This window comes from Atractosteus spatula, chromosome 8, assembly GCF_055471065.1.
Source record: "Atractosteus spatula isolate fAtrSpa1 chromosome 8, fAtrSpa1.hap1, whole genome shotgun sequence".
Lineage (NCBI taxonomy): Eukaryota > Metazoa > Chordata > Actinopteri > Semionotiformes > Lepisosteidae > Atractosteus > Atractosteus spatula.
The window spans coordinates 59,677,426-59,701,603 of NC_142713.1; the positions used below are offsets into that span (position 1 = coordinate 59,677,426).

General features: G+C 46.3%; 1 protein-coding gene across 1 annotated transcript in view; it reads left to right on the plus strand.

Annotated features, from left to right (window-relative positions):
• The first annotated feature begins 348 nt into the window (after nucleotides 1-348).
• tmtc1 (transmembrane O-mannosyltransferase targeting cadherins 1) overlaps nucleotides 349-24,178 on the plus strand; it is a 135,799-nt gene continuing 111,969 nt past the window's right edge. Inside the window, exons 1-4 of the mRNA XM_088923605.1 lie at nucleotides 349-712; nucleotides 6,621-6,798; nucleotides 14,759-14,832; nucleotides 16,805-16,981. Coding sequence (XP_088779731.1) covers nucleotides 429-712; nucleotides 6,621-6,798; nucleotides 14,759-14,832; nucleotides 16,805-16,981 — 713 coding nt within the window. The 5' untranslated portion in view covers nucleotides 349-428. The remainder of the gene's footprint in view (nucleotides 713-6,620; nucleotides 6,799-14,758; nucleotides 14,833-16,804; nucleotides 16,982-24,178) is intronic.

Here is a 24,178-nt window from a genome sequence, read left to right on the forward strand (position 1 = left end):
TAGTATGCGAGCGCCGCTATTTCTTCAGTCAATAATACATACCGTCACGTCTATTCCAGCGAGGTGACTTAAAACGCCACCTGTACCCTTTAAAACACGAGTGAAATACCCCTGAGTTTGAAATAAAAAAAAAGTCTTACCCATAACAACCAAGGCCCCGTCTCTTAGCGGAGGGTCGTTAGCTTATCTCGCGGTTCAGCTGACGGAGCGCGAGTCCAATTAGCCCGCGGGTGTGATTGGGTTTGAGTTCAGGTAGCAGCAATTAGCAGCGCGCAGCGCGCCGGGCGCATGCGCGGGGAGGCGGCGGTGCGCAGCTCCTCCGGCAGCGCAGGGCTGGAGCTCCTCAGAAGCGCTGCCTGGGCGGGCATGGTGCTTCGCGTTTTCCCCGTTCCTCACCGATTTCACCGGCATGCCGAGCGGGGGGGAGCATGACAGCGCACGGGCAAGACGAGGTCCCCCCTCCCTGGCGTCTCCCCGTCCCCGGCGGAGGAGTTTGGAGCTATGCTCTGCTGGTGTCCGTCTGCGCCCTGTGTTACGGCAACTCTCTGCGAGGCGAGTTCGTGCACGACGATGTGTGGGCTATCGTTAACAACCCCGATGTCAGACCCGGCTCCAGTCTGAGAAATATCTTTTTCAACGACTTCTGGGGAAAGAGGATGGCCGACAATACCAGCCACAAGTCCTACAGACCCCTCTGTATCCTGGCTTTCAAGTAAGTTGTGTGGAGTGTGCGGAGCGGTTCGCCCGCTAACTCGCCGGCGCATCTGGAGTCGGGTTGTCGAAGGGGGCGATGCGATGGTCTAGCCCCGGTCCCTACCTGTCCGGTCTCTGGGCGCGCAGGCAGTGCCCGGGTTATAAATGACCACGGCGCCGCAGCCTCCGGGCTGCTCGTACGGAGCTGGAGCGTCTGTGTCGAGCAGGAGAGAGCGGAGTGCCCGATTAAACACGGCGACAGCGCATCTCCAGCCTGCGCCGACTTGGAAGACCTCTATCGCGCAGAGGGGGACCGCACATCTCGCATGCGGACAGCCTGAACCCCGAAACTAGCGAAGTTGGGGGGGGGGTACAGGGGCGCGGAGTTCACTACTGGACCGCGGCGAGGAAGAAGTGAGTAATCAAGTTTAGTTCAGATCTCTACCAGAAAAACACACGCACACAGTTCGCAACTCGTTTCGCGTGTAAGCAGCAGCGCCGTGCGCGGTCCTTCAGAGATCATCAATGTCATTTGTGCTGGGCTGATGTGATGTGCTGCACGCGATTTGCTCTGCCCGTGACGACCCCGTTAAAACAACTTTAAACACGTGTTGCTCTTTATTATTTAGACCGGGGCGCCTTCTCTCTGAAAACCGCTATAATAGTGTTTTTTGGGGGGTGGGGGTGGGGGTGTACAACTACAGTACGTGTAAAAAGCGTTTTTAACCCTTGAAAGAAATGTGGAAGCGTGTGTTAATTGTTAGAAAAGCACATCTGTGGAAGATATTTCTGTAGAGCGTGTCTCTTTAAGCCGGGTCTCATCCTGGGGCTTTTCTGTGGTCGGCCGAACATCTAGGATACCGGAGGGTAAAATTAGGTGACATTCTTGGAATAATTCCTGGACGCAATTTTAAGTACAATTTAGAGCACAGTATTAATGAAATAATACTACAGGCGTATGTGGTCTATGGGTTACCGGCATCTCAATTGATTTAGTATTTCTGTTGACAGAACCGTTCATTAAGCTCACAGAACACGTCACCTTCAGTACAAATCACCTTCCCCCGCTTTTAAATCTTATACGAGGTCGCTCCTCACAGTTTACTCCTCCAAGGAGTACGGTTTAGATTGGATCAGCTTGTGACTGATTTTTTTTTTTAGAAATAAACGCACAAGGTACGGTACTTACAGATAGCTGCAGAATGTACTTTGTCGTTTTGTTTAATGACTCCCGGATCTCTCACTCGATCACTGTGCGCGGGGGGGAGCATTAATTTCCTCTCCATAGCATAGCTTGCTCCGGAGGCAGGCTGGTGAAGTTCGGCTGGCAGTGGACGGCTTCCCGCGAACACGGGTTTTACTGGGGTCCGGAATGTTCCGCTGTTGCGCCCCGGAGCGCAGGGCTCGCATCCTCACCCACAGACTGGGCAGCACTGAGGAGCCGGGGCCGGCTGGGCTCTCGCCTCCCTCATTCTGCAGCTCTGGCACTGCCATCTCGGTTTCTGAGCGCTGCAGCGCTGCTGGTTTTGAGTTCTCCTCCCGGCTGTGCCACGGGGGAGTCGCTCGGCACCCCCTTGGGACGAGATCCCCCTCTGGAGCAGTCTGGCGGGTCCCCAGCGGGGAGTGATGGGAGGTGTTGGCGGTGCCGGGCAGCTGCAGGGCTGGCGCCAGGGGTCACTAAGGCTCCCACTGCTGCCGGTGTGGGCCGGGCCAGCAGGACCAGGGCGATCCAGCAGCCGTCGGGCTGGGCTCGGCTCTCGAGAGGCGGCCTCGGCTCGCCCTCCCACAGGAATACTTCTGCTCCGCACGCGAGAGGCCACACTTGTGATCCGATCGATTGCTGGTGGTAATATGTTTATTGCTCACTTTTCCAATAAACGTGGAAACTACTGGGTAGTTTTTTTTCTTGTGTGCAAAGGGTAGGTGTTTAGATTCACAGCTATTGGTTAAGGGTACTTATGTGCATACAGTAGGTAAGTTTAAAGAAAAGTGACCTAATACATTTCTGGGCCTAAGGGAATTTAGCATGCTGACAGGCTAAAAAACTGAAAATCTTTAGACTTCAGACTTGAACAGAAAAGACTTAGAGGCCCTGATACTGTACAGGTGCTGAAATCTTCAAAGTCATCCAACTGGATTACTTCAGAATGAGCAGTGAAACATGACACAGAGGACAGCACTGAAAACTCAGTGGGCATGCATTTAAACAGAACAGGAGGAATTCTTTACACAAAGGGTTGTGGGAGTCTGGAGAAAGCTACACAGCGGTGTTAAAGTCGATGCCCTGGTTTCTCTCAAGATAACTGCTGGTTGACGTTCCTGGGTTAATGAGTTTCGAGTGTCCTGACTAGCTCGATGGGCTGCGACCTCCTGTGGTCTGTGCGTTGTGTTGTTGTATGAACACCACGAAGTGTCTACAGGGCTCTTGTGTTTAACACCCTGAGGATAAAGGCTCACAATATTGCGCACCACCATTAGATACCAACAGGCAGGCAGTCTAGTGTGTTTTTGTCACAATCAGTTTAAGACTTTAAGCAGTGAAAGTAGTGCGAGGCTTGTTGAAACCAGTTCATCCTTTCCCACAGCTCTTGGGCAGTTTCTCATTTAAAGAGAACCAGGTGGGGGAGATGTAGCTTTTGAGGACCAGAGGTAATGGCTGCTGATTTAACAGGTGTAGCTAAGGTGTATTTTAAATTCTTTTTTGGGAATGTGGGTCATATGAGATCTCCTTTGGCAGTCAGTGTCCTCCAGACAGTCTGGGGCTGAGCCAACAGAGCATGAAACTGAGATGTTCTGGGCTCACTTGTTCAAAAATATTGAAGGAGAGCTTGAGTCCCCATTTGGTTTTATTTTTGTAAATCATTAAAAGCAGAGAATGCATTAGAACAGTCTTCATTTTCTGACCAATAATTACAGCCAGATTATAAGATAGGATCACTTTATTAGCCATATACAGTTTTATTGCATTAGGAATTTATTATATTGTGATGGTGAGTAATTTCATAATGTGTGTCTGTCTCCGGGATACATTATCTAATTAAAACTGATATTCATACTTTGTTGTCTGATAAATTATATGAAGTGAAAAATAATTTGTGTAATCACAAATTTAGTAACAGTTTAACTTCTTTCTTCAGATGGTGCCTTTGCGTTTGGTTAATTCGAGGTACTGTTTTTTTTTCTCCAAAAACTTGGCCAGGGTTACTGCGCATGTTGAACTTTCCTGCTAAACTCTCCTTCAGTATACGGACCTTTCTGAAAGGAAGCACGAAGAGCGAATAAAAAAACAAGTCATTTTAATGATTAAATGGTTTTACTTTAAAAGAAACGTTCAGCTTGCTTGGAAAGATAATGTCCAGAAGTCTCACCTCTGCTTTTTGTTAGAGGTAGTTTACAGTATGCGCATTCATCGTCATTGTCTTCATCCTCCATGACGCTAAGCGATTTCCAATGAATTCGGCCACAAAGCAGACTAGAGTAATTATTAATGGGAGATAGTCTTTTACTCATAAAGAGCAGATTCATTAACCTTGAGTTTTTGTCTTGATACATGTGTTTGTGCATAAGCGGGTTTTACCTCTTCACATTTGCTTCAGAGGTTCATATCCTCTTGGAAGAGCTTTCCACACATTCTTTGGTGAAATACGTCGTTAGAAACCATTAACCTTGAGTTGTTACAGCATGACCACATCAGCGTTATTTTTTTGTGCAAAAGAATTGGATTTGATGAATATCAGGAAAATGGGCTCCAGGTTGCAGCAGCACAGAAAGGAATAAGCAGCTTTCTGATAATGGATGTGCCCTATGCCCTGTCAGTAAAAACCAGAAACAGGTTGTTTTTCCTCCATGATTCATAGATATTGTGTTTTTGTTTTTTGATTTACAGCACATCTAAGGACACATATTTGCAAATATCCTACTTTCTGTACGTGGGAACTTTGAGTTGTACACTACAAAGAAATTTCTAAAAAATACTTTTAAATCGGGTTTAGCTCATGCTTTAGTAGAATTCTCATTCTTTCACAAAAAAGGATCCAGAAAAGAAAGAAGGCTTGAATTAATTGGTTTCTTTTCTAACCTTCTAAGTGTATTTTAAAGCTAAAGGCTATAGTTCAGAGTCTAATCAACAGATTATAATAGCAAAAGCCTGCAAACACCTGGCAGATGCTATTTAATGTGGAGTTCTAGATGCAGGGATCAGGGCCATCGACTAAAAACAGAACATCAAGAGGCTGCTTCTGGATACATTTTGGACTCTATGTTGATGCGACGTGTTCTACTGTATATGATATGTGGCAGCAAAGGAAAGTCAAGCAGAGTGTAAGGACATGCCGTCAAAAGTACAGCATTTTAAATGGAGGTCTGTGGTGTGAAAATCGCACAGTGCGGCAGTAAAATGACATTTAGAATATTACTGTATGTAAATTGTGGTCATCGGGTCACAAAATTTTCATCTGGAACACAGAGGACTGTGAGGGGACCCTATCAGTACAACTACACCACCACCACTGCCACACAGCGCCTTTCATATCAAAGCCCTTTACATATGGGGGGGGGGGGGCTTACGTCATTTCCCACCAGTGTGGGAGCTGCCTGTGGAGTGGCTGTGATGCCCGACAGATCAGGAGGAGGTGTGAGAAACTGCTTCACTAGTGGAATTAAGGGGGAATTTTAGGGATGCGAGTCGGGAGTGGAGTGGAGTTTAGTTTAGTTTAGTCAGGACACTGGGTTTATGAGGTTTATTACCCCTACTCTTCCGAACACGGTATTTAAGACCGTGGGATCTGTCATGACCCAGTAGTCAGAACCTCAGTTTAACATCCCGGCAGTGATGCCTGATTTTGATTATGTGGCTGAGGTTTTCTGGGTCCAGAGAGATCCCCTTACTGGACAAACTGCCCAGTCTCGCGGCCTAAGCTGGGACTCGGATCTCGCCCAGTCTTTCGCAATGTCCTTGTGTAAATTAGCTACTCATCACCAAATGTGCTAAATGAACCCAGCTGCCACTTCTGATGTGTGACCGTTCTTATGTTCCTTTCTCCTGTGGCTTTCTGTGTTCAAAAAGCGATGTCTCGGGGACATGCAATATAGCGAATAAGAGTGAACAAGAGTAATGGTTACCTTTTAAAATGCTACTCCTGTACTGTCCTGTAGAAGTGAATTATGTGTTCTGTGAGAAAGGGACACACAGTGAGCACGCCTGAGGAAAGCAAATACAGAGACATTTGTAGACCTCTCCGACACACGTGTGTGCACTTTGAATACAATTAACACGGGCTGTGCTTGATTAATCCAGTAGTCTGAAATGCTGTAAGCAGTCCAAGACTGGCCTGAGAATCTTTTGACGAGCCTTTTCTCCGCTAACCAGACATTGTTGAAGGTTGAGGTGGTTCAAGTAGGGAGCTGCGTCGGCATGCGTCAGGCTGCAAGGGAACAAGTAAAGGTTTATTCCCTGCTGAAAAGAGAAGAAAGGAAACGCAACGTATCAGCTTCACACCCGAAGAAGGCTCCACAGCTGAAATGTTAAAGGTTGATGGTCAGCTCCATGTAATACATGCGTCTCTGAGCCCTGCAGGGCTGGGGCGCCTGTGTCTGTGTTAATGAAAAATCCCACTGAAGCTGACACCCATCACTGCTGGATCAGCAGTGCTCTCTCTTCTCCTCTGGAGGAGCTTGGTGATTACTGCTACCTGTGGCATGTTCTCTCTGCCTAAGCGATACCTCGTTCCATTTGCAATATCCTTAAGACCATAAAGAAACTTCTTCCTTAATGAGGTCCTTCTCAACTAGATTTTTTTTTGCAATTATGGTCTCCTGCCGAGGTAGTGCGCGGTTCTGATGGAGAGAGTTGATATTGATAATGTTCTGGCTCATGTTGCCGATGGCTGTAGGGATGAAAAACACGTCTTTTTCTTTCGTGCTTTTAGGTTGAACGTATTGCTGGGAGGGCTGACGCCGCTGTACTTCCACGTGGTGAACGTCCTCCTGCACTGTGCCGTGACGGCCCTGCTGATGCTCGCCTGCGAGAGGACCGTGTTCCAGGACAGGCGGCTGGCGTTCCTCACAGCTCTGCTGTTTGCTGTCCATCCCGTACACACAGAAGCTGTGAGTATCCAGATGTTTTGGGCCTTGCTTGCTAGCAGGAATAGAAATGCTATTTTTATTCCTTTTGTGAGCACAGGAAGAGGGTGGGGAACGGGCACTAGGTAAGACGTCACAGCAGACTCTATTCAGTGAGAACGAGAGATAACATCAGGTTTCCAGAGAAGAGCAGTAATACGCATGCTGGCCGTATTCCACCACATCTGGCTGACCTACAACTTCCTGTGGTTGAAAAAAAAACTCATGCACAAGAAACTCGCATTCCTGAAGGCACTCCATTACAGAATGACTACATTTTGGAAATTAAAAGCACGTTTGCTGTGTCGATCTTAACATTTTGTAACATTTCTTTGAAGAAGATGGTTTGCCAAGTGTGCACCCTCTCTCTGAAGCTTTCATGCTTTCTAGTTAATAAAAACACTTTAGAAATTCCGCTTTGCACAGTTGGAACAAAGGCGTGAGCAAACTCGGGAAGCAATGCACATTCAAGCAAGGAAAATGAAAGTAAACTCTCAGGTTACAGCATGTGCAAAAACAGAGCGGGCGAGCAGAGTGTTGTTGCCAGTGGCTGTTCAAAAGGATCAGGGTAATGTGCAGCACAACTCGTACAATAAGTCCCCCTCTGAAAGCAGGTACTGTGCAGCCTGATATCTGCTTTCAGTGGGAGCTGATTGTACAGCAGCTCTGTGCTGAACCCTCACTGGGAACATGCTGTACATTAGCGAGGACAGTCCTCGTAGAGCCCATCTCGCGGATGCCTGGGGTACAGTGCCCAGCTATCACTTGAGCACTTTAACAAAATCCAGGCTTTTTCTCCTTCCACAGGTAGAAAATGGAACTCCCAGCACTGTAATTGGCTAAAATAATAAATACCATTCATTTCCACATGTAGCCAAACAAGGAAATTTCCTGCTAGGCATTTCTCACATCAAGATGTGAAATGATGCCCCCAGACCCCAAGCTGTATGAAATAAAGGCATTGTTGTTCAATTTGTTTAAGAGCTTAAGACGAGAAGCTATTCAGCCCATCTAACATGTTTGATTGCTAGCAGATAATTGATCTGAGGATCTCATCCAGCCCGTTCCTGAAAGAAACTGGGTTATCGACTTGGACTGTTCCAGACTGCAGTAAATGTCTCCTGTTCTTGGTTGTAACACTTCCCACTAGTCTCCTCCGGGGTAATGTCCAGTGCCTTTGAGGATTTTGAGTACTACTGTAGTATCGCATCCCTTTTTAAAGACTGAAGGAACTGAAGCTTTTCAGCCTGTTAGTGGAGGACATTCTCTTAAGCCCCATCTGGTTGCCCTTTGGGGGGGGGGAAATTTTTTAAAAATAAATTGGTGACCAAATTTGTGCACAGTATTGTAAATGTTGTATTGCTCGGTAGTACATTGTACAACTTTTACCATTGCTTGATTTCTGTTCTATGCGTTTAGCTTTAACCTAGTATTTGTATTGCTTTCCCATTATGTAAATGATGCATTAATATAAACACTTGCGTCTTTCTAATATGTGGCTTCTTCCAGTTCAGCCTTGGCCTTATTTGTCCCATTTTGTATTTAAACTACAACTTATTGGTAATTGCATGTAGGACTCCTCACCTGTCTATATTAAGTGTCACTTGCCACTTGCATGTGGTCTAAGTGGTTAGGCAGGAGTGCCAGTGAGAAATTGTCTTGTCATGTTTGTTTAGACTGTGCAAGTTGAGCTGGCTGTGTGACATAGACCAGTGTCTGGCAAACGGCAAACTGGACCTTATAAAGTAACTTCCTTCACACTGGGTAAGAACGGCAGCTAGGCCTGAGCTACCCCACCCCCTCTGGGGTTTGCCTTTAAACCCGACATCTTTACAGACCATGAAAATCAGTTTTGGTAAAAGACCAAAGCCGCGCTGGAGTCTATGGGTGAGGTTTATAATAAGCTAAAGTGAAAGTAAGGTTTTGTCTGAACCATCTGCTAAAATAAAGACAAACTGTGAACACCTTTGATTACATTTTACTTTTTAGCTCCAAAACATTCTCTTTGCAGTGGCTCCATAAAGACATTCCAGGTTTGTGTAAGCTAACTATGGTGTTAAATGTAGTGTTGTCAAAAATCAAAAAGTCTAATTGGTCAAATTACAGTTGTGGTGCAAGTACGGCCTGTAAACACGCCTTTTAAGTTCATTACACTCCAGGATTTAAACTGGTGCTTTCTGTGAGCTTCATTTTACAGCTCTGGAAGTTAAGCTTTTTTTTCCTTGCCTCAGTGTAATTTCTTTACTTTTTTTTCCCTCAACAACTTGTCTCTGTGGAACTGAATGCTGCTTTTCACACATAAGTAAAAGTGCTGCTTCAGGGTATTTTAAATATACATCATAAACAGTATATGGTTACCATACTGTAAATACTGTGAAATATATAATGGTAACACTAGCCTTATATAGTCTTAAATATTCAATATTGTAAACAAATGGATGGAACATCTTGGTATGAAGCCAAGCTCTGGCTCTTGTTGTGATGTTGCACGTTTCCTTCATCTACACTGTGGTTTCAGAGTAAAAGAACAGCCGACAAAATAAAAGACTAAAACATCTGCTTGCATGAGCTAATGGCCAGAATACAAAATGCACTCCCATTTAATGTAACAATTAAAAAAGTATCTGTACTCTGGGGTCTCTCCAGGCAAAACAGATCCCAACAGAGTCTGAAAGAGACTCAAGTTCAGGATAATAGCTTCCCCTTGCTTAACTCTGCCAGCCCATGTCGGCAACATGCAAATGTCACACAAAAGGATCCCCAGTCTACAGTCACACCCAAGATTGTGAGCTGCCAGCATTAACCGCTGAACAACAGTGCACTTTATACTAAACACACCTTCTGAAAAAAGAAACTATGGTTTGTGGAACTAGCAATACAGGTTTGAACTTCACGTCCAAGCAGGACTTTGCTGGCTTGTAATATAAATCCTGTAGCAGTGGTTCCTGAACTTTTAGTCCAGTGGAGCTCCTCATTAAAGGCTAACTTAATATTTGGGCCGCATTTTTATTTTATTTTCCACTTTTAAGAAGTGGGTGTGTCTGCCAGGGTCATTCTCACCTATGTCTGTTCATCAGTTAACTCACTGTAAGAGCTGCCAGTAACATAACAGCCAGTGAGCTGAGCTGAAGATGTTCGAAACGGTACCCTTGAAGTTGTGTATTTTTGACACTGGAGACTGACTGAAGAAACAAATTAAGTAAAAGGGACATAGTATTCCTCCAGGACTGGGGCTGAGAAGCGCTGGGATAGAGACGGTGTTCCTACAGTACTGGGGCTGGGATAGAGACAGTGTTCCTACAGGACCGGGGCTGGGAAGCGCTGGGATAGAGATGGTGTTCCTACAGCACCGGGGCTGGGAAGCGCTGGGATAGAGATGGTGTTCCTACAGGACCAGGGCTGGGAAACTCTGGGATAGAGACGGTGTTCCTACGGGACTGGGGCTGGGAAGCGCTGGGATAGAGATGGTGTTCCTACGGGACTGGGGCTGGGAAGCGCTGGGATAGAGACGGTGTTCCTCTGGGACCGGGGCTGGGAAGCGTTGGGATAGAGAGGGTGTTCCTACGGGACCGGGGCTGGGGCTGGTAAAACTTGTCACCCTGTTCCTACGGTATGCTCTGTATAGGATTGTTTTCACACTGCTGAATACGTGCGACTATAATCTCTGCTACACAACCATTGGAGCCACTAGTGCTGAATGAATACTAGATTGTTAGCTCTTTTCCTTCACTTTCACGAACCTGTGATAACATTGTTTAATTAATTGGGTTCACGGTACAAATCAGTGTGAACAGAGCACTACTCCCTGCTGGAACCAGCTGGAAAGGGGCATTGTTTTCCTGGAAAACGGAAGGTTTTCTTTTGTGATTCAGCTTGGTTATGCCATTGGCAGGCTCTTTGAGGTTACTGGTTCATCAGTTCAATACGGTGAAGAGAGATCACTTCATTTCAGTCTAATTAATAAGCAGAATAGGAAGGGGTGCGTGGGTGGGGGGTTCTAAGGTGTTTTATAATAAGTTGGCATTGCCTGGCTCCCTGAACAGGAGGTCTGCTGTACTGCAGTCTTCCACTGGAGTCTAAAAACCGACAGTTTTGTCAGGGAACGTGGACGTCGGTGTGACGGTGAGGTCAGGCTGCTGTACTGCTGGCTGGAGAGTCAGAGTTCACTGCCCCCTCCACCACCGACTCAAGCAGGCTGGCTTGCGTAGTCAGGGATGCAGTAACATGACCCTGCGACAGCTGATGGCCACAAGACCGGTAATGGTGCTCCAGCTCTTGAATAAGTGAAGAGGAGTGCAGATGCACGGCCTTGAGAGGGGACGCAGACGGACGGATCTTTGTCAATAGCAGATGAATTATGAATGTCTTCCCTGTCGACACACCCTGGCCGATGATCTGGAAAATGAGAAGCTCAATTTTAGAAAAGATTTTATAATCGCAGAAATTTCTTTGTTTTTACTGTTCCCTGTTATTTCAAGTGATGGCTACAGGCCAAGAATTCAGATGCCTATCCAGATTTTCATGGGGTAAGCGTTCGGTCTGTCCTGGTCACCCATCAGGGCGGTGTTTAAGGTGGTTTGGAGTCGTTCAGTGGGGACAGATCAGCTTCGCGAGTTTCTCTCCCTGTGAAGCCAGTGGGTTTGGGCTGTCCTGCTGGGGTAAGAGCACACAAGCCTGTGTTGATAGTTTGGCTCCGGGAGCCCCTGGCTACTCGATGGTTTCGCTTCCTTTGATTCTACTTTGCCCCAGTGTGAGGGGTGCTGCCCTGTTCTGCCCCTGCCAGGGTTCGAGGGCTCAGAGCCCCACAGCATATAACTGGCAAAGAACGTGAATTTTTTTTAAAAAATTGCTGTTCTGTCAAAATGGCCGCAAACCCACATTGAGATCTGAAGATTTGCATGAAAATACTAAGCCTTTCATATCTGAGCCCCTCAGGGGCTGCTCCAGTGTGGAAGTATGAAGCCAGTCTCGCGCTCCTTTTCAGCTGATGGTCTTTAGTACAGATGCAGCACCCCTGAAGAGCAAGGCCTTTGTTTCAGAGTCCCTTACTGGTCTAATAATCTGCCTTTGTACGTTACATACAAGGTCTTGCTGTTGCACAGTTCTTGGCCAAGTACAAGACCCAGCTCTTCTGAAGGAGGTTCAGCCCAGCCAGTCAATGTTGCTACCTGGTTTCAGTCTGCGTACTGGCCCCTCTACAGCCATCAGGGCCCTTCAGCACACAGTCACTCGAGAGGATGAGCCAAACTATCACTGGCTTTCTATCAGGTTTTAATGTCAACTTCAAAATCCTCCTGCTCACCTATAAGGCTCTGCATGGCTTGGCACATCAGTACCTGTCTGAGCTATTATCGCCCTACTCCCCACCTCGCAACCTTCGCTCTTCTAATTCTGCTCTCCTAACTGTCCCCCAAGCCTGTCTTCGCTCTATAGGTGATGGGGTCTTCTCCTGCTGCACCCCAAAACCTTGTAATTATCTCCCTATAAATATCAGTCACTTTCCCTGAGCACCTTCAAACCAAGGCTCCGAAATTTCTTCTTCAGAAGGACTTTTATTTAAAACTGGACCCGTGTGCCCCCTCTGCTTTCCTACTATATTCAAACTCTAATTGTAACTGTGTAATCCTGCTATCTCCTCTCCCTGTGTATCTTTGTTTCTCTCTGTAAAGCACCGAGAAGCCACTTTTAAAGGTGCTATATAAAATAGTTTATTGTTAACTCTAGGACAATTCAGTCCCTCTGTATCCAGTGCTGTGTCTTGTGAAGCCTAGCTTTGTGTACACCTCAGGGGTGAGTAATCATGCAAAAGCACTGCACCCTGCACTGTGTGCCCAGAGGAAATATCTAATCTCCTGGTGAGCCAGAGCCCATCTTGTAACGTCTAAGGAAAATTCTTGCTCATAAGCCAGGAGATCAAAGGTTCAGCAACAGCAATTGAAAGCGCTTCCAGCTGTGCAGACCTGTAAACCTGCATGAGCTGTACCTAGAGTGGAAAACCTTAGTCAGAGGCGGGAATTGGCTTTATACAAGAAATGCATACAAGGCATCTCTTTGCAATGTGCTGGATTTTCACGTGTTTCGGCTAGCGATTGCTCCCAGATGTGAGTGCACTCGGTAGTTAAGAGGGAAGGCTCTGCATACCGCCTCCGCCATCAGACTGACGGGTCACAGCAGTGCTCTGCTGGATTGTAAGACTGTGGAGCAAAGCCATCTGTTGTAAGGAACAGTAGTCCTACTGAGGAGTGCACACAGAGAAGGGGGAGATAGGCTTGAACACATTGCTTAACAGAGAGGACAGGAGAGGACAGGAATATCTCTGCCCACAACTTCCGCTATATTCCAGTTCCTCATGAATCTGCACCTCCAATGCCCTCTGTAGTGCACTGTGCTTGTAGAGCATTGAGGAGCAGTGTGCTATTAGAAAGTGTCCCTTTCCCCACAATGGTCTTCAGAGTCTCTAATCCAGCACTGAGGTTTTTTTTTTAATGTTACTGTCAAGATCTGAACGAGTACCTTTAAGAAGCCGCTCCCAACAGGCCTATTGTTTATTTTACGGAAATGTGAAGTGTAACCATGAAAACTGGTGATATTTGCAAAAACAAAAGTGGAGTCTGGTGTTGCCTGAGGTTACACTTTGTACACGAGTTGTTGTTGGTGTGTTAAGTGACACATGGCGGTATAACCACGGGGCTCTGGGACGTGATTTAGCCGACGGGAGGAGCCGCAGTGCCGTGCTGCCGAAGCCAGTGGGAGTCTGTCACGCAAGGACCGTCGTGACTCCCTTCTCAAAGCAATCCCCCGAGGGACAGGAGGCTGGAACGCCAGCTCAGCCTCGCGGGGGGCAGGGTGGGAGGAGAAGCTCTGCTCGCTCTCTTGCTCGAGACATGAAGAAGACATCTCGTCGACCTGTCTTGCCTGCTGCAGCCGGAGAGCAGCTCGATGGCAGATCTCAATTTTTCTCGCACTTTGTGGGGCAAAGAGAAAGTCGCTGTGAAACAGTGCTGGTGGAAGTATCACAGTTTGATTTAATTGAAAGGTAGTCTGCATTCCCTGTTGTGACATGTGTTCTGTGCAGCAAGATTCTCCGCTGGTTCCACAGATAAGATCACTTTATTAGCCCTATACAATTTCTTGCATTAGGAATTTGTCTTTTCTCATACCCCGGCTTGCTCTCCATGAGACACACAGACAGGGAGAGAAGCCTGGGGTCAGAGCGCAGGGTAAGCCAGTTATACGGCGCCCCTGGAGCAGCTGGGGTTAAGGGCCTTGCTCAGGGGCCCAGCGGAGTAGGATTCCTCTGTCGGCCGCAGGATTTAAACCGGCAACCTTCCAGCCACAGGCGCAGATCCTGAGCCACAGTGCCACCACTCCGCCCCATCGAGCCGTATGAGGCAACACCTCAGCGCAGGCTGGTCTAGATAATGGAAAGTGCCTTGGTTCTCCTGCTGTACTTTCTTTACGTTTTGATCTGCAAAGCTGCAGAGAATTTTAGAAAATTGTGTGGAGGAAACCGCACTAAGGTTTTGACCTGGTTTCTAGACTGTGAGAACTAGGGTTCTGTGCAGTTTTCAGATGCTGCACCTCGCCAGACTCCATCTGGACATTTTCAAAACACGGAGATAGTGAGATAGCCGGCAGCACAGATGGAATCACAGGTCCCGCTAAGTGCACGAGAGAATGTTTGTTTTTCCTGGCGTTGCCTCACCAGATTCTGTCTCTCTGCGAGAGCAGCGCAGTGAGAGTTGCATCACAGTTCGATCCGGGGGTTTCCGCAGTGGGAGTCTCTCCAGACACCGCGCCGCTTCGAGCCTGTTGATGGTAAATAGCAGGCAGGTAGACCTGTCCTCATGCCACAGCCACAGCCTGACATACAGTAGTGACGCACGGCCCTCAAGCCTTCATCACCGTCTCGGTGCAGGAAATTAAACGGACATTTCTTCAACAGGTGTCTGGAATTGTGGGGAGAGCAGACGTTCTGGCGTGCTTGCTGTTCCTTCTGACATTTCTCTCCTACACAAGGTAAGTGTCTTTCAATTTGGAGAATTTGCCTACGGGGGACAAATTACCTGCAAGAATGGCGAAAATGGATATCGAGTAAGAGCTTCCCTGAATAATGTGGCTCCTTGCAGCGCTCTAATCGAACCATTTCAATGTAATGAACTTCCTAGAAAGACTAGGAGGCATCTATAATCTGGACTGCAGGGCTCAGTGATGGGAACCCCTGGCTTAATTGCTATTTTCTGATTTAATTAGGTCGCGCTGGAGGTTGAGAAAACCCATCGGCAGCCAGCAGAGTGGCCAATCCTTCTTTGCAGGGGTTCAGGGCAGCGACAGAAGCTCGCTCCCTGCCTACATCAGTGTGTGCTATCCTGTACAAAGCACACCATCCTATACAAAGACAAACCGTGTTTAGAAAAGATCAACGCAAGCTTGTAAATCTGCCAATAATAGCACAGTGGCGAGCTTTTAGCCGTGCATTTAAATTTCTAGAAATATTAAACATTCTTTCCCAAAATTTACAAGTCTAATCCCAGAATTCCCACTCCTGCTAAAATCGAAACCGCTTCCGATCCACCTGGGGAAGGAAACTCAGCCGAGCTGCAGCCCAGTACGAGATCTCTTGTCACAACCTGGGGAGCAGGCACTGAGCCCGTCTCGCAATAATGTCATGTCTGTAAATGTTTGGGGTTTTTTTAACTCTAAATGTCTGTAAGCGTTCTGTTAATAGCTTCTGCCCTGGTAACACTGCAATTCATGGCCCATGCCAGTAAAACTCTTGGAATTTGAATTTACACAATGACTTCACGTTACAGAGGCTGGCTGTGGTAAAACCCGACGCCAAATTACTGGCTTTTAGTGTGAAGTTCGGCAGCCGCGGCCGGTCGCTCTCCCTGGAGAGCAGTGGGCTGGCTGGTGGCTTCGGAAGGGCAGAACGGGGACATCTGGAGCCTGTGTCACATCAGCTCCCTTCTCACATAATTCCTCTCCCTCTGTCACCGGGATTATCATCTCTTTGTGTGGCTGGAATCATTCTCTTTCGAATGGAGCAGAAATATTTCTGCTGCCGCTTTCTTCACTTTGAAGAGCGTGCTTGTCGGGAGCTGTAACTGGAATGTACTCCTGATTTCTTCTTTTTTGGGATCTTCGCCTGGGTGAAATAATAAAGACTTAGTCCTGCTGCTCCTCCTAGTAGTGACAGGGCCACTCCACAGGCCTGATTGCGGATGAGCTGCTGCAGCATGTGGGGGCGCAGCCCAGCCCTGACTACAGGGGTACCCTGAGCCTGGAGCAACGGGGTGAAGAGGGTCCCCTCATACATCTGTAGCACTTGGGGATACTTTGGCACTATATATAAATGCAATTTAAGAACTGTTTTGGAGTAGTAAAATCAATTATATAAAATTATAAATATTAATTATAATACAACTATAAAAACAGCTGTGAGCAACTACAGTCATCCAAAGAATCTTGAAACACTTAAACTCAATTTTGTATGCATGGTGATATGCAGATTTTCTTTAAGTGAATATCACTGTAAATGCATGGTTATATCTGTATTAGCCGTCCATCCTTGTTCTTAGCGCTTTATCCAGTCCGGGGTCATGGGGGAGCTGGAGCCTGTCCCAGCATGCAACAGGCCAAGGTCAGGACAGGGTCAACGCTGGTCATATGCAGACGCAAAAACATGCACACGTCCACTTTTCCCAAACGCCAATTAACCCAGCAGTATACCTCTGGACCTGAGAGGAACATACAAACTCCACACAGACTGCACCCCAGGGACTGTCCCCAGGGCTCCAGTGCTGTGAGGCTATTGCTGTATTCATTTAGTTTTTTACAAAATCGTATCATTTCTTGCTCGGCTGAAAGAAGAAGCCTCTTGGCACCCTCTGACACCCATGGCCTATTTTCAAGGGTTTGGTTGCCCTGAAAATGCAGTTTTGATGCTCCGCTGGTTCCCTCAGTGATGCGTTTTCTTCCTTTCGCGCAGGAGCGTGGATCACAGCGGCTCTGGAGACCGTTTTCCACCCACGGTGTCCGCGGGCTGGCTGGCGCTCAGCCTGCTCCTGGGGACGTGCGCGATGCTGGTGAAGGAGACGGGCGTCACGGTGTTCGGGGTGTGCGTGGTGTACGACGTGCTGGTGATCTGTCAGAAACCGCTTGTTTCGTAAGTCGCTTGTAGAACCTTTTCTGGTTGTTTGGTTCAGTTTGTTCCTTCGCCAAGGACATCAGTTCTTTAATTGTTTGTTGGCAGCAATGAACTCCAGTTCTTTTGAGTGTTGTTGTCTTCCTGGGGGCTTTGTTGCTCTGAGGAAGTGGAGGCAGAGATCTGGAGAGGAAGGTAGTCCCGTTTGCAGGCAGGAGCAGCAGGGAGTTTGGAGAACTGGAGCATTCTTGTGATTTAAGAGTTGTGAACTTAAAAATGCACTGCTTTCTTGTATCTGCAGCTTGGGTCAAGAAAGTTACATTTTTAATATTACAATAGCATCTCAGTGTGATCTATTGATAGCTTTACTATGGTGACAGCAATGGAGATTTTAGTAGCTATGTTTCAGATGTTGTATGTTGTTGCGTTTACCCCCTTGGATTTTTTTTATCTCGTGGCAATGTTTGGGTTATTGGGTTTAAATTCTGATTTAGAAAAATGAAGTGTTATAAGTCCTTTCTGATTTCCACCTTGCCCAGTTTCAAAGGCTTAGCAAGGCTGGACCTGGTCAGTACAGGGGTAGGATATTTAGTAGGAAAACTAGGTTGCTGCTCTATGTGATGCTGGTGGACCTGTAGGTGGTGCTCTTCCCTCTGCACCAGAATGTACAATCCACTGCCCCAGTATGATGATCATTAATAATCCCTGTTAAAACCCCACTCTGCTATTGTACAGTCTGGCCTCCCTATAGTTCCCCCTTAATTAAATTGGTGAAGCAGTTTCTCTCTCTCTCCTCCCCCTGCTCTAAAGTGCACGGCCGCTGTGTGTCTCCCAGGTGGGGCTGCTGGTGCAGAATGGCCGCTGTGTGTCTCCCAGGTGGGGCTGCTGGTGCAGAATGGCCGCTGTGTGTCTCCCAGGTGGGGCTGCTGGTGCAGAATGGCCGCTGTGTGTTTCCCAGGTGGGGCTGCTGGTACAGCATGGCCGCTGTGTGTCTCCCAGGTGGGCTTGCTGGTGCAGAATAGTCTCTGTGCGTCTCCCAGGTGGGGCAGCTGGTCAGTGGTGGAAGAAGTGGGTGCTGTCTTTTGTAGGGTGCTTGCCTTTTTGAAGTAGTTGGGGATCCTTTGTGAGGAGAGGAATTTGGCAAATGCAAGCAGTTATGTTTCCATTGTCATGGGCCTCAGAGGCAGGAATTCACCTTTGAAGAAAATACTGCAGAAATTGATCGGAGAGCGAGGGAGCTGGCAGTGTCGCTGCTGTGTAAAAGTGACAGTCCCTCCCTCTGTGGGCGTCAGGCCATATGCTGAAGTTTGGATTTGTTTTTTTAGAATGAACAAATGATAGATCAGAAAATAAATTGTTTTTATTTACTTGGCACATCAGTAAATAACAGCTGGAAGAAATGTACAGTATGTGGAGCCTGGAAAACAAAAGCTGCAAAGCTTAAAAAAAAAATTAAATTGCACACATCTTTTATTTATGATTTCCAGCTTCTTCCCTGCTCACTGGGCAGCTCGAAGTTGGTTTTATTTTTGTTTGTGGGGCAAGATTCCACTGCTGTTTTTAAAATCACATTGAAATATTTTTTTAAAATAGTTTACGTTATTTTTTTTAAATACTCTCTTGCTAAATGTGAAGCTTTTTTTCCCCCCCGAACGGCAGCAGTGGTGATCCTGAAATAGATATGTACATTTGGGTTTTGAAAATCTTTCATTCCCAGAAATCGAGTTTTATTCCCCCCAGCCGCCACCCCTTCTGGTGGTCATTTTGAATACCGTGATGTGAGTGGTGGGAGTTTATTGGTCTTCCAGGTCTGGCAGGCTGGTTACCCATCATGACTGCAAACCCACTGAAATGCTCTTTCAGGAGAAAGCGATGGTATTTTAATCTTGAGTTGTTAATTGCTATATTGCTTTTCTTTGTGCCCTAAATCGGAAATTCAGCCTTCTTATGACTGTTGTGATTTTCCTATCAAGTCCAAAAATCCAGACTTAATGAGGAGCAGTAAAGATTTAAAGTTGTGCAATCTGCTGTCAGCTGCTCCATTAATTTTATTTTTAGCGTAAATTGCCAAAAGGAAATCAAAGGTAAGTAGTCTTTTTAAACATGTATGTGCAAAACAATCCACAGTGCTAAATGCATTTATATATTACTGAAAGAATATCCGTCTGTTACATGCAGCAAGTTCAATTAAAATGCAGAGTATTGAACACTGTGTTGCATTGGCATTTGGGTTTGTCAGGTACGGCTTATTGGAATTCCTTACCTACAAATAAATAAAACAAAACGCATCCTAGGTTGCTTCATGAAAAACTGAAAGCCTATTCAATCTTATTGTGCTTGAAAGTAATACATTAAAAACAAGCAGGCTCAGAAATCCACTGGGATCACTCCATCTGAGCAGAGGATAAATTGTTTGCTGAAGCATGCATTTCAAATGTCACTGTTAATACATTCCTGACGAGGACAGGCAGAAATCTTTTGGAATGACTGGGGAGATGGGGAAACGGGAGGTTTCACAAAGCAGGTCTGCCACTTCCAGCAAAGTTAATTGGTTTGAAAGTGCGTTTAATAGCACAGATAGCCTGATGCACAGCATTTAAAATCAGCTAGTTTCAGTAAAGCCCTTTCCAGCTTATGCTGCTTTGGTAGCTATTATAATGGGTAAAAGTTATTAAAATGGAACAAATTGCTAGCTATAGGATTAATGCCTTTTGTTAGAATATAGGTGTATTAATGTTTCTGTGCAATACCATTTTAGCCTTGAAAGCACGGCTGTACTTTGTGACGAGCTTGTGACAGTGTTGTTACTGGGCATGTGCAGACTTCTGGCTTGGGGAGTTTTGGGGCTCTGTGGATCTGGAAGTCATCACAGTACTGCCTCTGTTCAGATGGGACGACTCCAGAAGAAAGAGACTTCTTGCTGTGCAGAAAAGCACCACTTTCCAGTTCCCACACTCAGTGGCTACCCTGGGGCCAGGACTCTGGGAGTCTCGTCCACTAAGGAAGCAGCAATTCCATTTGAAAATGTATCTGACAGCTTAGAAGCTATTGCCAATACTGCACTTTAGACAAATATGCTTTAGTTCTCAAGCTAATCAGGGGTTAAAACGGGGAGGGGGGGCTCTTCAGTTATTCAATGTACCTCAGGGATCCTGACTAGTTATTGCAGAAACTGTCTGACTTCCTTTGCATCCTGTCATCTCAGTGTGTGGTTCAGCCACTCATTTGATGCTTCATTAAACCTTAATATGAAGACAGTAATTTTATATTTTCCTTGTGACTGTATACTGTACAGTACATAAGAACAAATGACTAAACCTAAAGATCAGGACAAGGCTGAACTCCTAACGTGTGAGTATGGTTACAGTTTTGTAGACAAATGCAGTAAGACAGGGGTAATGCCTGACTGGAGAATTTCGAATCTAGTTACTATCCATGTAAACTAAACCAAGTAATTAGAGATCAATAACTTCTCTTCCATGTAAGATAAGATCACTTTATTTGCCATATACAATTTCTTGTATTAGGAATTTGTCTTTCCGCAGACCCCAGCTTGCTCTCCATGAGACACACAGACAGGGAGAGAAGCTGGGGGTCAGAGTGCAGGGTCAGCCAGTTATACAGTACAGCACCCCTGGAGCAGCTGGGGTTAAGGGCCTTGCTCAGGAGCCCAACGGAGTAGGATTCCTGTGCTGGCCATGGAATATGAACCGGCAACCTTCCAGCCACAGGTGCAGATCCTGAGCCACAGAGCCACCACTCTGCCCTAATGAACACAAGACCTAAACTACATGATCACCAATGAAAATAATATCCCAGGGAAAAGTCACTATGGATTGAGAAAAGGTAGGTCTTGCCTAACCAACTTGTTAGAGTTCTTTGAACAAGGAGCAGCAGTAAGGGATATACAGATTATATGATTGTGTTGATTTTAGATTTCCAGAAGACTTTGATAAAGTTGTTGGTACTGTATGACAGTGTGGTTTGGTTGGCAGCAGTTTGTCTGACTGGAAGGCTGGAAGTATCGCTAAGGATACTGTACCAGTCATCCCGGTTTCTCACTTTTCTACCCCCTCTGGTAAGTGTTATAGGAGCATATATTAATAATAATTGCTTACACTTATACAGCTCTTTTCTGGACGCTCCACTCAAAGCTCTTTACAGGTAATGGGGATCCCCTCAACCACCACCAGTGTGCAGCCCCACCTGGATGATGCACCAGTACACTCCCCACACACCAGCTCTCAGTGGGGAGGAGAGCAGAGTGATGAAGCCAGTTCAGAGATGGGGGTTATTAGGAGGCCATGACTGGTAAAGGCCAATGGGAAATTTGGCCAGGACGCCTGGGTAACACCCCTACTCTTTTCGAGAAACGCCCTGGGATTTTTAAAGGCCACAGAGAGTCAAGACCTCGATTTTAGGTCTCATCTGAAGAATGGCGCCTTTTTTTTTACAGTATAGTGTCCCCATCACTATACTGGGGCATTAGGACCCACACAGACCACAGGGTGAGCGCCCCCTGCTGGCCCCACTAACACCTCTTCCAGCAGCAACCTTAGTTTTTCCTGGAGGAACTGACCTGGAGTTCCTGGTAAAATAATTCTCAATATGCATGCAGTAGACATTTAAGGTAGTGTATATTTAGTCAGGAAATGGCGATTACTGATAATGGGATCTGTACCAAGACCAGTGCTCTTCCAAGTCGGATCGATGATCTGTATTTCTTTATTTAGTTAACTAGTCTAGTTTCCTGATAGTGGTAAAGTTGGAGGATTAGCCAATACTGTAGACACTGCAAAGAAAATTCAAATGGATGTAGACGCAATTCAGGACTGAGCGAGCACCTGGCAGATGACATTTAATAAAGGCAAACGCAGAGTGTTACGTGAAGATGGCAAGCATATAATCTACAAATATAACCCACAGCTTGGAGAAGCTAACCATAAGAGATTTAGGTGTTTGCATTGGCACATTATTTTCATTTTCTAGACAATATGGTACATAACTAGAAACTATGGGGAAGTCCATTTTAACTTGCAAACAGGAGACACATCTTTATGCAAAGGGTCTGAAGCTACTCTTCCCTGCTGATGAAGTTGGTTCTCTGAGCTAGATGAGCCCTGAATGGCCTCTTCACTTTTGTAACCACTGTTGTGTTCTTGGTGTAGATCATGTGTGTGATTAAGAACACGGTAATGGGGCCCGAAGAAGGCTCCACAGCCGAAACGTTGTGCCTCTTTTCCTTTCAGCCTGCAATAAACCTTCACCTGTTCCTTTGCGACAAGGGAACACCACTTAGTTAATCTCCTACAAGAGCAAATATTGGAATCTGTACTGTTCCATGTGTTAATTAGCTCTAGTCTGGAGTCAATGATAGATTAAGAATGTAAATCCACTGCTAGAATTTGTAATTTGAAATAATTAGCATAAAGCCAGTGATCTAGATCAAGAACTTCAGAATGCTAGAATATCTAATTTGGGAAGAAATGTTTAATAGCTCTTTCGATCAGTGGGGCCAGAACCCTGCTGAGAATTAAGGGTCTGGTTTACTCAGTTGTAAATGTCGGTTCCTTAGGATGTGCTCATTTTGTTTTCTGACTGTACATTAAGTTGTTCTTTTAGCTCATTGAATTCTGATTTCTGAGTCTCTCAGAAGTGAACCGTGTCTGCTTTAATCTTAAGGATTCACAGATTTTCACTGCTGTGCCTGTAGTCTGCCTGAAAACCCTGCTTGTGTACAGGGTAGCACAACATTTCCTGACATCTCCAGTAATAAAATATGACCCAAATAACAACCCGGATGACAGAAATGTACACCACTTTGAGGAATGTAAATTATACAGTAACATCCCGCCCCAGGGAAAGACGTTCCCATTTCTCTTTAATGTGTGGAGCAGTAACCAGTGTTTGCGTCAAGGTCTCCTGTTTGTGGTGCACCAGATACTGTAGGTGTCTTTCTGATTAACTCCCACAGGCTTGTGTGCTCACAAAACCCCTTTGTCTGAAGGCAGGAGGAGGGGTGCCACACTTTCACTTCCTGGGTGACCAGGAATATTGAATCCCAACCCGCCTCAGTCACCAGTTTGAACTTGAAGGTTTTAATTCACATCAAAGCAGGTGCATGTTCTCGCCGGGACTGAATTTCCATGTTCTGCTTCCTCGGGTGAATGATCGTCTGTCTGCCGTGGTAGTCAAGCCTGCGAATGACAGGAAGCTGTTGAAAACCTCTGGTGATGAGAACTGCTGAGGCTTTGCCAGGTTTTGCTGCCTTAGTGTTTTTATGTTTTTTGAGCCTTATGAGTGGAACAATCTGTGTCCTTGGGGTCACCAGTCAGTTTTGGCTTCAGAAAGCAGGTATAAAAGGCCTTTTTAGTGAGGCCAAGTAATACGATTACAGCAACTTACCACGCAGATTTTTATAACGCAACAAAACCGGTCTGTTTTGCTGCTGCAGGTCCTTGGGCAAGCAATGGCAGGGCTGCTCCAGCTGCTGCCTGGGGCAGAAGGTTCGTGCAGTAGTTTAGTGATTGATTGATCATCATATAGGGACAACACATAGAAGATGGGGACCCATTTCATCCACCCACCTGGGAGACGCACAGCGGCCATTGTGCACCAGCAGCCCTACCTGGGAGACGCACAGCGGCCATTCTGCACCAGCAGCCCCACTGCACAGCAGATCAGTTGGTGAGGTGAATACTGCTTCACCAGGTGGATTAAGGTGGAGCTCTAGGAAGGCCTGAGTGTTCATGCAGAGTTGAATTTAACCAGGCCACCAGCATTAACAACCCTACTCTTTTGAGCAGTGTTCTGGCATCTTTAATGACCAAGCACAGGACATGCTGCCCTTCAGATTCCTGTAGCACAGTGCCATGACCCACCATTCTGAGGCACTGAACTGTAAATTCTCGGGGGAGGAGCGCCACCTACAGGTTCACTGACACCACTTCCTGTACCTCACTGACCCGGTATTTCTTGGTGGTCTCGCATCCACAGTATCACCTGTGACTGAAGACGAGGACTGATATTTTGTTGAAAAATGAGGGCTCGTTAATTCATTTGGGTTCTTTACCCTTTTTGTTTCTGTGGTGTCTTTCTTCTGTCCTGACTGTGGTTCTGCAGTAGTTGCTGAATGGTTTTATTGGCATTGTGTCTTCGCCACATACTCCACTGGTCTGCTCTGTGTGTGCCATTAGTGTTGATGAGATGTCAGCAGTG